Consider the following 13,258-nt stretch of genomic DNA (forward strand, 5'->3'; position numbering starts at 1 on the left):
CCCCAGGGATTTCAAATAGCATCCTGGTCAATTGGAATTCTGAAATAGCACTTTGCTTCTTGAAATAGTGTCAAAATCCACTCTATATGTTTCGTAAATGCATTCAGTCGGTAAACAGGAAGTCGATGTGCGACAGACCTGAAGACGGTATACACGGTATAGAACCCCAAGCTGAAGCTCGGTACCAAGTGGCTATGATTTGTGGTTGCTGAGAAAAACGGTGTTTCGGACGGACAGAGATACAGATGGACGGACAGACAGAGGTAAACCAGTATACCTTCGGAGTGTTGGTATAATTTATACTTTAAAATGTGATCTATGTTTAGGTTTTTTTTTTATTTTAAAGTAAAATCATTTTAAAAATGTGATCTATATTTAGGTATTGGACTCGTGAGCCACCAGCGAGCCCATCACCATCCTTGATGACGGAAGGAAAGATCCTCGGAAATGAGAGAACGCCGACGCCGATATTTAGGTACAGTGCTGCTGAATTCTCGAATCTGATTGGTCCAAAGATGTTGGTTGGTTTATTTTCTGTACCAGCGGCTCTGGCAGGTGTTTAGAGTACAATCACAGATTTCAATTGTGTGTAATTGTTGATATGGTCTTTTTTTTTGTGAGGATACGGTAGTTTAACATTTTAGCGGAGTTTCCAGTTGTCAGTGCTTTGGTAAATAGCCAGAGGTAAAGCTGTAACTTGATTGCAAGTTGATTATTTTCCAATAATAGCACACCCTGAAGTGTTTGGTTTCTCTTCTACGACAGCAATTTGTTGATTGAAAATGATTAAAACTTTATAACATTAAAGAACGCCATATAGTACTTATCTATTTGCAGTTGCATGCTATTCCATTATCACTTACGTTATAACTTTCCATTATCTCTCTCGAAGTGAATACATAATTAGCTTAAAAAAACAAAACACAGTTTATTATTATGTTACCAAGAAATGGCAAAGCGTAAACGCCAACAAGCAGTGAATAAAACTTTATTCCATTGTTTAAAACGTACATTTCGTCGTAACAATGACATGTGACCGCTCCGTAGTGTTTGCATAAATGAACAGGAACACTCATTCGTTCATTTTACAGAACATGGCCAGGACAGAACACTTTTATAAAACATCTATCTAAAATATACATCTCTGAAAATCCTTTTCGTTTAACAAAATGCAGCACTTACGTAAAAAGTAGAGTAGCTGAAAGTAGCTGCAGTCTGTTCAGCTTCATCACTGCATAAAAACACTCAAAAAAAAATGGTGACTTTTCTGCCTCCGGTCATTTCTATAACTGACAACTAAAAAAAAACCCCAACGAGTCAACTTGGAGTGAGTAGAGTAAAACCTGATGCTGTACAAACAGCACGTAGGATAAAATGAAAAAGGTCAACAGATGTGGGAAACACAGTAAATGGTAATACTAAAACTTACCTTCTCAACTGAGCAAATGATTATAAAGAGGAAAGCCAGTTCATGTTGATTTCATTAACATGACAATTGTCCACACCAACAGATGATTTGCGCTTGTTTTTTAAAATGTAAATGACATAATTACAAAACACTTGTTTTCTTGATTATACATTTGTGTATACTCAAACACAGTTACAAATACAAATCACAATCTTTGGTCAGTGGCAGGAAGACTGGATTCTACATTTAAGTGTTCTTTGAATGGTGAACAATTCTAGTGAAAACACTTAAAAACAGGAAACCCTCGGTTTCGTTACCAAAAAAAAAAGCTATTCAGAGAATTTCAAATTACACCCTGTGTTTCATGTGTTCCACATATAAAAGTAAATCAGTTTTGAATATTAAAGATTTATTTTCGTTTGTGATTTTGCATAGATTAGCTGTGAAAGGATTTTAATTTCACTGACTAAATCTAGACAAACTGATTTAAAAAAAAAAAAAGAGAGAAAGACGTCAAGGACCCTAGTGGCTGACGTTTGAGGTTAGTGTCTTTTATAGTACGTAGTATAAAGCACTGCAGCTGACTTTAGTATATTTGTGTTTATATCATTTACTTTACAAAGGAAAAGCAGACATGAAGCGATTTCAAAATTTAGAACATATCTGTAGTGGTGGTGGTGTGGGAAAACCCAGCTAATGTCACTGTGTCTGAAATCTGGCACAATTTAAAAAAAAAAAAAAAACCAACCAGCCCCCCCCCCCCCCCCCCCCCCCCCCCATTGCATTTTTCTCCCTGTGACATACTTCAACTCTAAGAAATTCTAAATCTACAATATTTGACCAAAATGACACCAAAATGTTTTGTGTTTTAATCTTGCCCATTAAAACATGATGTTACATACCGAGCCATTTCAACAAATTCAGTCCACTAAAAGTCTGCAACATGTACTTTCCAAAACCGTAAACTGGAAAAAAACCAAACACATGGAACCAAGGACAATCTCACCAACACCGGGTTCAGCAAGTAACGTCAAATCAGCATGGCTGCTCACAGCATGAAAAATTAAACAAAGAGGCACTTCTTCAAAATCAAAGTCTCTCTCACGCCAGAATCTGGTCTTCCCAGGCAGCCTCCTGTCCCAGTACTAACCGACTCTTTAAGGCATATGGGTGCGCGCCGATCTCTATTTCCATAGCCCTCAACCTCTCGCCTATACAGCTAGGGTTACAGTGGGGGGCTAGTTCTCTAGTAACTGTGAGAGTCTGACTTCCCTACTCACATCTGTATTGCAGCACGTCTTGCCAGACGGTAGTAGGTACCATTTTTATGATGGTCTTTGGTATGACCCGACTGTGAGTAGAACTCGCAATTTCCCGGTCGAGAAGCGGACACGCTAACCACTAGGCCAACTCGCGGTTGTGGCACTTCTTACACTCTTATTAAATGAGTTATACAGTCGTCGACTTACGACCTATATGACTTAAGACCGATCGACTTTATGACCGTCTGGTTATGACTGGCAAGTGTTTCCCAGCTGAGCTAGCTGAGCGTACGATAGTTTCCGCCCCAGCTCCCAGCAGCGCCTCTTGCCACGTACAACAGTTTCCGCCCCAGCTCCAGGCACATGCGCAGTCTCTCTCGCGCGCCCTTGCACACTCCGTCATACAGTTTCCGCCCCAGCTCCTGGTTTATGAAACGAGCAAATCCTCCCGCCAGCCCGAGCGCTGCAACAGCTGATGACATAGACGACCCACAGCCAAGCACCAGTGATGCCAGCGGTCACTAAATTTTGTATTTTGCTATGTTTTACATTTGTATTTTGCTATGTTTTACATTTGTATTTTGCTATGTTTCAAACTAAAATGTTTTCTATTTTTCACACCTGTATTTCGTATTTTTTGTTTTGCATATATTAAACGAATTGTACTGTACGCAGTGTAGTATGCATTGTTTGACTTAAACCAAATAATGAGCCAAGGTAATGAAATAAGAAAATGTTGATAAAATAAGACTTTAAGATGATTACAATATCATTACACATCACAATATACTTACGTTCATTTAACACAGGCCGACTTATGACCAGATCGGTTTACGACCGGTCAGTCGTAACCAAACGCAGTCGTAAGTCGACGACTACCTGTACTGTATTTACCAGCATTTGCTTGAGAGCAAAAACATACTACAAACGTACAGTATTTGCTTGTTAAGTCTATGACCGTTTGCTGTATTGAGAAGGAAAAGATACAGCATTCATCACGGGTACATGGATAGCTTGTTACTAACAAAAGATGAACATCGACTTTTTTTCCCCACCCCATACTTTGTAGTGCAAATTAACGGAGGTCAAAAATGGTAAAACAAAATCCGATTTCCTGCTTTCAAGGTACATCAAATGCAGCATCAGTGCGATTTCGTGACACGGTGAATGTTTCGCTTTGATCAAGCTGTAATCAGACACCAGCTGTCAAAATGATGCTCCGTACACTAGAACTTTATTTCTGTACTTCTGAGATACAAGAAGAGAGAAAAGCCTTTTGTGAACATGTGAAGGGTTTTCCCAGGCCACCACACACCAGAAAGTATAGTGTACACTCAGACTGTATTTTACAAAATAATCCTGACTTCACTTTGGTTTGGTCAAGGCTATATTAACCTCACAGCACCTGGATTAACCTCACAGTGTCTTCGATTAAGCGCCTGTAGTGTTGACCTTGGCTACTTTAAACTGAAAAACCTCCTTGACTGTGAGAGTGTTCGAACTTTGGTAAAGTGTGCCGTCTCTGCTTGAACCCAGCCAAAAGAAAGCGGTTGTCTCATTTTGATTCGATTTGCTTTTGGAGCTGGAGTTTAAAAAGACACTTCAGTGATAAAATCTATTGTATGGCTGAGTTTTTATCTATGAAAGACCGTGCTAAAATTCACACACACATCACATTATCTCTAGCCGCTTTATCCTTCTACAGGGTCGCAGGCAAGCTGGAGCCCATCCCAGCCGACTACGGGCGAAAGGCGGGGTACACCCTGGACAAGTCGCCAGGTCATCACAGGGCCGACACATAGACACAGACAACCATTCACACTCACATTCACACCTACGGTCAATTTAGAGTCACCAGTTAACCTAACCTGCATGTCTTTGGACTGTGGGGGAAACCGGAGCACCCGGAGGAAACCCACGCGGACACGGGGAGAACATGCAAACTCCACACAGAAAGGCCCTCGCCGGCCCCGGGGCTCGAACCCAGGACCTTCTTGCTGTGAGGCGACAGCGCTAACCACTACACCACCGTGCCGCCCTCGTGCTAAAATTATCTGAGAAAAAAAAAAAGATTATATATATGAGGGCAAGTCAAAAAAATTCTAAGACAGATGCTATAATTTCAAAGAGGTGTGAAAGACATCCCCCAGAATTCTACAAAGGAATTCTCCAATGGAAACACCGCTGGCAGAAGTATTTAGACTTGAATGGAGGATATGTAGAGAAATAGCTTTGTTATTTCAGAAATAAAGATTTTTCTCAATTTTGTCTTAGAACTTTTTACTTATCCTCGTATATATACAGTGGTGCTTGAAAGTTTGTGAACCCTTTAGAATTTTCTATATTTCTGCATAAATATGACCTAAAACATCAGATTTTCACACAAGTCCTAAAAGTAGATAAAGAGAACCCGGTTAAACAAATGAGACAAAAATATTATACTTGGTCATTTATTTATTGAGGAAAATGATCCAATATTCCATATCTGTGAGTGGCAAAAGTATGTGAACCTCTAGGATTAGCAGTTAATTTGAAGGTGAAATTAGAGTCGGGTGTTTTCAGTCAATGGGATGACAATCAGGTGTGAGTGAGCATCCTGTTTTATTTTAAGAACAGGGATCTATCAAAGTCTGATCTTCACAACACATGTTTGTGGAAGTGTATCATGGCACGAACAAAGGGGATTTCTGAGGACCTCAGAAAAAGCGTTGTTGATGCTCATCAGGCTGGAAAAGGTTACAAAACCATCTCTAAAGAGTTTGGACTCCACCAATCCACAGTCAGACAGATTGTGTACAAATGGAGGAAATTCAAGACCATTGTTACCCTCCCCAGGAGTGGTCGACCAACAAAAATCACTCCAAGAGCAAGGCGTGTAATAGTCGGCAAGGTCACAAAGGACCCCAGGGTAACTGCGAAGCAACTGAAGGCCTCTCTCACGTTGGCTAATAGCAGATTCTACCGTAACTGGATCCATTAACCACTTGCCCACAAAATAATAAATTTTTCTTGCCCTTTTTTCAGTGAAGTAATATTTTCAAGATTGAAAATATGGTATTTGGTCTTCTAAAACAGCACATCATTTAAAAATACACTGAGTATATCAATAAAAGATTTTTAAAGAATAACGTTCTATTTCTTTGACATATCTGACAGACACAACTCCCATTTTAAAAATCACTTTCATTATCCCTGTTGCTATCGTCAGTGAATTTCTGTCAGATGACCTGACGATAGACTCGGCCATTATGGATTTTTGGTAGTTATCGTGTGGAAGCAGGCTTTATAATTTCTGGGTGTCAACAGATAGAGTTGAAATAGATTAACAGCGAAAAAACTATTTCATTCACGAGAGAAGCCCACAGTTATTTTTAAAAAATGCTATCGTCAGTCTAATGCACCTGACGATAGCAAAATTCAAGCCCTCACCACGCACATGTTGACTGACGCAAAGAGGAAATTCTACTGCGCATGATTTTTGAGACAGCAGACATTTACTTCCGGGCAAGACTTAGAGTTCTGACAGCTAGATTTCATCAAATAAATCAAGGTAAGATTTTCAGTCAGCTATCCTGACGACAGAAATTTTTGACGATAGAAACATTGAGAATATATTTGTGCGTTCATATTAAAATTTTTCTGGAGGAAAACTATCGTAAGTTGAGATAAATCAGAGCCACTTGCGACCCTTTCAGCCGACAGGCCATTTCAATGTGTTATTTCCCCGCGAAAGTGACACAGTCGTGTCTATCGTCACTGTTCTGACAGGCTATGAGATTGCTATCGTTAGGATATGACCGACAGGTGTGTGCTATCGTCACAAAAATGACAGACCTTGTAAAGTGTGATAGCACACACCTGTCGGTCATATACTAACGATAGCAATCTCATAGCCTGTCAGAACAGTGACGATAGACACGACTGTGTCACTTTCGCGGGGAAATAACACATTGAAATGGCCTGTCGGCTGAAAGGGTCGCAAGTAGGGTTGCCAACCGTCCCGATTTGCCCGGGACGTCCCGAATTTTAGGTGAATTTAATTTGTCCCGCGAGGAACAGCTCCCGTCCCGTATTCCAATCGCAGTCGCGGTTTTTGATGAAATATGGATGAAATATTTTGTCCAATAGTAGCAGACTGGTGATTGAGGACATATTGAACCCTTCAACTAAACCGTCCGTTTGTGGGTGATACACGCTGGTGCGGATCGGCTTAATCCCTAATAACCTATACAGTTCGTTCAGTGTCCGTGACATAAACGAGGTGCCTTGATCAGTCAGAATCTCTTTTGATAATCAGTAGAGTTACCCACATTAAATATCCAAAACGAGAAAAGAATTTCAAAGGAAGAAGGAATGGTTAGAAATTTAATTTAGCCACATTTTGTATGAATGAATTCTGTTATGTATAATAATATAGCCTTGCATAAGGCCTGTATTTTTATGCTACAAACAATTTTTGTTTTGCCTTTCTCCTGTATAAACAGTAATTATTGAGTTTTTAAATTTTTCCTTGTATAAACCATTTCATTTTCCTGGGAAATGAGAGGCGTCAGTAATTAGCAAACAATAAAGGTTACGGTCAGTGAATTATGGAATCAACGGTCCCCTCACAGTCTAAATAGATCATAATGGAAAGGTTTATGAAAGAAAAAATTTTAAAACTCAATTACTGTTTAGACTGTCCCTTTTTTTCAAATTGTTCTTAAAAATCATATATAATTTTTTTTCCACATTTTATCTTGGGGGGGATTTTTTCCTAGAGCTTTATTTCTATGGGGTTATTTTCCTAGGGGTTTATTTCCATTGGGGTTTTTTCCTAGGGGTTTATTACCTATGATCCATCATCATAGGCCTTACTACCATCAATATCATGCCTTCACAGTCATGGATAAAGCATTAGGCCTACCAGAGTACACTGCATTAAATACTGTATATAGGCCTATCTATTATAGCCATACCAAATAATATGTCAACTTATGTCATTATTTTGTTTTGCAACTAAGTTGACTTAAAGTTAAGTAGAAAATATGACAAAAAAGGTGAACTTGAAATGTTTTATACTTTCCTGTGTTACTGTATAGTTTTGTTATTCCTAAAAATTCATGTTTCAAACTTTTAGATTACCTGTCAATTGTTAAGGAACTGATGGAATTATAGTGATATTGATGTATGTAATTAAATGTATACAATGTACTGTTAATAATACATTCTCAATAAGTATTAACTGCATAAGCGTCATTGATTATAAAGATTTTTGAATTATATGTTCTTTCTGATTGAAAAGAATACATGTATAATGTAATGTTATTTCATGTAATTTCCACAATACTGGTATTTTACAATTATTGTTGATATTTCAATTTTGAAAATAAATTTTATCTTTTTCAATATTTTATATTATTTGGTTCTAGTGATGAGGTATTTAATATTATTACTAAATTTGTCAGATTAATAATGTAAGAAACAGTTTTGTCATCTAGAGAGTCTGTCAGAATATGATGGTAGACGTTAGTTTGTCTGTCAGATTTTGATGATAGAAATCGATGTGTTTCTATTGTCATTTAGCATGTCTGTCAGAAATGACAATAGAAATGGTGGTTTTCAAAGAGATAAACTTTTTTTTTTTTAATTGTGGAACATATATTTGCTTCATATGATTATATCATACTCTGGCAGACATTCTATATGATTTTCAGGACTTTCCTCCATGAAAAAGATTCAAAATTGTGGGAGAGTGTCTGTCAGATAAAGACTGATTTTGTCTGTCAGAATGATGGTAGAAACACGGGTTAATTAAAACGGCTTTTATGAATTAGTTACCAGGACTACTGTCCTAAAATTTACTATGAATGTCCAAGACCCCAAATGCTACTAGAAAAACTTAATAGAATGATCAAAATACGGTAATCAATTCAAAAATTTAAGGAGATGGGAGTTAACTGGCCTCTGTTATGGTAGAATCTGCCTAATGTTAATGTTCATGAGTCCACCATCAGGAGAACACTGAACAACAATGGTGTGCATGGAAGGGCTGCAAGGAGAAAGCCACTGCTCTCCAAAAAGAACATTGCTGCTTGTCTGCAGTTTGCTAAAGATCATGTGGACAAGCCAGAAGGCTATTGGAAAAATGTTTTGTGGATGGATGAGACCAAAATAGAACTTTTTGGTTTAAAATGAGAAGCGTTATGTTTGGAGAAAGGAAAACACTGCATTCCAGCGTAAGAACCTTATCCCATCTGTGAAACATGGTGGTGGTAGTATCATGGTTTGGGCCCGTTTTGCTGCATCTGGTGCAGGACGGCTTGCCATCATTGATGGAACAATGAATTCTGAATTATACCAGCAAATTCTAAAGGAAAATGTCAGGACATCTGTCCATGAACTGAATCTCAAGAGAAGGTGGGTCATGCAGCAAGACAACGACCCTAAACACACAAGTCATTCTACCAAAGAATGGTTAAAGAAGAATAAAGTTAATGTTTTGGAATGGCCAAGTCAAAGTCCTGACCTTAATCCAATGGAAATGTTGTGGAAGGACCTGAAGCGAGCAGTTCACGTGAGGAAACCCACCAACATCCCAGAGTTGAAGCTGTTCTGTATGGAGGAATGGGCTAAAATTCCTCCAAGCCAGTGTGCAGGACTGATCAACAGTTACCGGAAACGTTTAGTTGCAGTTATTGCTGCACAAGGGGGTCACACCAGATACTGAAAGCAAAGGTTCACATACTTTTGCCACTCACAGATATGTAATATTGGATCATTTTCCTCAGTAAATAAATGACCAAGTATAATATTTTTGTCTCATTTGTTGAACTGGGTTCTCTTTATCTACTTTTAGGACTTGTGTGAAAATCTGATGTTTTAGGTCATGTTTATGCAGAAATATAGAAAATTATAAAGGGTTCACAAACTTTCAAGCACCACTCATATATAAAATGTGTGTGTCAGTCTACCAGATTTTCATACCAGATGCTCAGATTATGGATTCTGAGTTATACCTGCTGCATTAAACTACCAGGTCTCTGTAGGCAGGAAATACAAACCAAAGTGAAATTGGTTTGACCAACGGGAGTTACTGTAAATCTGACATGAAATCATGGGCGCGCAACCCAGAATGGTCCATTTTCCAGGCACTGACTACAGATCACACAGAAACATGTGAATCCATCAGGAGATAATCTCAGCTATAGATTATTGGCAAATTTCCCAGATTTGTTGAGCAGCAGACCACAAAATGCTGCTCGGACGGTCAAGAAAACACGTGGTGAACTCTTAGCGCTGCCAAGCGAACGTTGGGCAAAAACTGCGCTCACATGATCGACGCATTTTCACTACAAATCAAAATGTCATTCGGCGATTTTTATAGCAGAAGGAAGATCTACTGTATACTTGTCTCAGTCATGGATGATGTTAAAGAGCATATTCTGGACTAATTTCGTGTTTTTTTTATATGAAAGTATGTCCCTTTACACACTCATCCAGAAGGGTAATTTTGCACAAGGCCATCTGTCTACAGCAGAAAAAATAAAATAACAAAACACGTCTGGAAAAATCCCAAGGGAGTCTGGAGCCAGATTCGTGACGTTACCTGCGGAAGCGCCAGCAGGCTGCGAGAGCTTTGCACGGTTTCAGTGCACAGCCTGTGTAGACCAAGCGCTCCCATTTCTCTCTCATTGTCCGGTCTTTTGGGAAACAATGAGTACTAATCCCATCAAGATTGGTGTTGCTACACCCTCCTACGATACATCTGTTAACCATTTTAATAATTACGCGATAACGTTGAAGAAATTTGCAGAAAACCACCAGGTCGTTTCCTCATAAACAAACCAGCGCTGACGTAGGATTCAGAGGGAGGCGTCCCGCACGCGACGTCACGAAAATCAATGTTTGCCGGGAAATCCAAACGCCAAGTTTTTTCAGAGGCGGACCAATTCGCCTCAAATGGCTTGATTTCAACTGAATTTTTCTGGTATTGCACAAGGTAAAAAAATTGCAGAGAATGCAGAATGTTACAGATATTTGACCAAAGTTTAATATAAAATAGGAGAATTACATTGATCTTGCGCCTGAATTTACCCGTGACATGCACTTTAAAAGTGGTAAATGTATCCTGTAGGGGTGCTATTGAGGTGAATATTTGTTGGTAGTTACTGGATCAGCCAGCGAAAACGGTGCAAAATATTACAAGCTTTTCAATGCTGTTTTTACGAATTCTGTAAACAGCGCATCTGGCACAAGAGTCCCGTGGCATGACACACACATAAGGGGTGTTCACACGGCAACTTTTACTCCGGTGTAGCACCGGGGCTGCCCCGGTAGAGCGTTCACACGGTACAAAGTTATCCCGGTGTAGCCCCTGAAAGCTGCTTAAACCAGTGCAAATCTAACCCTGCTCGGGAGGTGGTTTAAGAAATTTACTCTGGAGTAAATGCTAGTTTGCGGGGCAGCACCGATATAAAATGGGCCGTCTGAACGCTACAGGGGTAGACTCGCTACGCGTCAGGAGAGTTGATTACATACGGGCATTGCATAATTTGCATCCTGGTATTTTGCGCTTCCAAAATGGCGAATATCAACAACAATAGAACTGCGTGTCTTCATCCACGTTGTTTTCCCGGCGCTTGGTGATGCCACGACAACCGGGAAAAGGAAGTACATTTTCACGCATGCACATATTTCATTTCCGCATTATTACTATCGTATAGCACGGTCGCAAAAACTGCCGTGTGAACGCCAGTGGGGCTGCACCGGTGCTAAAACGCTTCTCTCTAGTAAGCAGGTTTGTGACGTGTGAACGCTCCACAAAATTTACACCGGTGTAAGATATATCGCAACAAAATACATCGGTGCAGCATCGATGCAAATATGTGCCGTGTGAACACCCCTATTGACACACTAATATATGTATATATATTCCCATTAGCAGCAAATTGATGATGTAGAGTGTGTAGTATGGCTTTTACATCTAATATAATATGCTGTTTAAAAAAAGTGCCATGATTAAAAACAAAGAAAGAAAGACATTATTTTATCCCAGGAAGACAAATCAGTAATAACAAACCCAGCCGTAAAGCAGAAGTGTGAATACCTCCGAGTGCTCAGGAACACTTCGTCTCATTCCATTAGTGCCATTTTAAAACCATCAAATGGTTAAACATAAAACAAAAGACAGCTGAAAAAAATCCACCGTGTCTACAGGCCGTCACTCCCATCATAGATGACGGGTTTCTCAGTGGTCAAGCGGTAGCTGACTTTCTTCGAGATGAACCTGGAGGTACAATCACAAAAGGGAAGTAACTGTGATTACATTAATAGCATTGCGATTAACTTAATGGGGACATGCCATGGAAAATGTTCTGTTGTTTTTGAATGAAGATATGTTGATTTGACCTGGGGACGTACTGGGCCTTTCAAAATGGACTGGTACGTTCCCAGTCTGTAATGACCACAGAAAGAAAACAGGCAGACAGAACAGGCCTGTTAGAAAAGTGTCCGTTTCCTACGTAGAAACTTCTTTGATTAACATATAATCACCCAAAGCAATGTGAATGAAGATGATGAGGAGAAGCCATCTACCTAAAAGGAACACGTGGAGATGTTTAGGAGAAAGTGTGTGTTGTTCCAGGATGCACAAAAGAAAACCTGAGTGTGGAGGGAGTCTTCCAAAGGAAGTTAAAACACAAGAAAAGTAGCTGAACTTTATTTCAGATTTTTGGGCAAGTCCCTGAACATTTCAGCCCAGTACTCTTTGATATTGACATGGATATGGAGCTGTGTCAACTCTGCTGGAGTCGACCACCAGTCTGCTAACATTCAGGCAGGTAGCTGTTGCTGGTTCGGTTTCCACGGCAAGGCAGTTTACCCACTGTTCGGGATGTGAAAGGGCAGACGAGCTACAGAAATATGTGTATATACAGTGGTATGTAAAAGTTGGGGCACCCCTGGTCAAAATTGCTGTTACTGTGAACAGTTAAGCACGTTGAAGATGAAATGATCTCCAGAAGGCATAAAGTTAAAGATGACTCATTCCCTTTATATTTTAAGCAAAAACATTTTTTTATTTTCATCTTTTACATTTTCAAAATGACAAAAAAGGAAAAGGGCCCGAAGTAAAAGTTTGGGCACCCTGCATGGTTAGTACCCAGTAACACCCCCTTTGGCAAGAATCACAGCTTGTAAACACTTTTTGTAGCCGGCTAATAATCTTTCAGTTCTTACCTGGGGGATTTTCACACATTCGTCCTTGCAAAAGGCTTCCAGTTCTACAAGTTTCTTGGGCTGTCTTGCACACACTGCTCTTTTGAGATCGATCCACAGATTTTCAATGATGTTTAGGCCAGGGGACTGTGAGGGCCAGGGCAAAACCTTCAGCTTGTGCCTCTTGAGGTATTCCATTGTAGATTTTGAGGTGTGTTTTGGATCATCGTCTTATTGTAGGACCCATCCTCTTTTTAACGTCAACTTTTTCAGAGATGGTGTGATGTTTGCTTCCAGAATTTGCTGGTATTTATTTGAATCCATGCTTCCCTCGACCAGTGAAATGTGCCCTGTGCCACTGGCTGCAACACAACCCCAAAGCATGATCGAT

At 39.6% G+C, this 13,258-nt stretch overlaps 1 protein-coding gene across 1 annotated transcript in view; it reads right to left on the minus strand.

Moving 5' to 3' along the window:
- Nucleotides 1–9,569: 9,569 nt before the first annotated feature.
- Nucleotides 9,570–13,258, minus strand: part of fyco1a (FYVE and coiled-coil domain autophagy adaptor 1a) — a 103,746-nt gene continuing 100,057 nt past the window's right edge. Inside the window, exon 18 of the mRNA XM_060937664.1 lies at nt 9,570–11,938. Coding sequence (XP_060793647.1) covers nt 11,863–11,938 — 76 coding nt within the window. The 3' untranslated portion in view covers nt 9,570–11,862. The remainder of the gene's footprint in view (nt 11,939–13,258) is intronic.

The sequence above is a fragment of the Neoarius graeffei genome, chromosome 13 (assembly GCF_027579695.1).
Source record: "Neoarius graeffei isolate fNeoGra1 chromosome 13, fNeoGra1.pri, whole genome shotgun sequence".
Taxonomy (NCBI): Eukaryota; Metazoa; Chordata; class Actinopteri; order Siluriformes; family Ariidae; genus Neoarius; species Neoarius graeffei.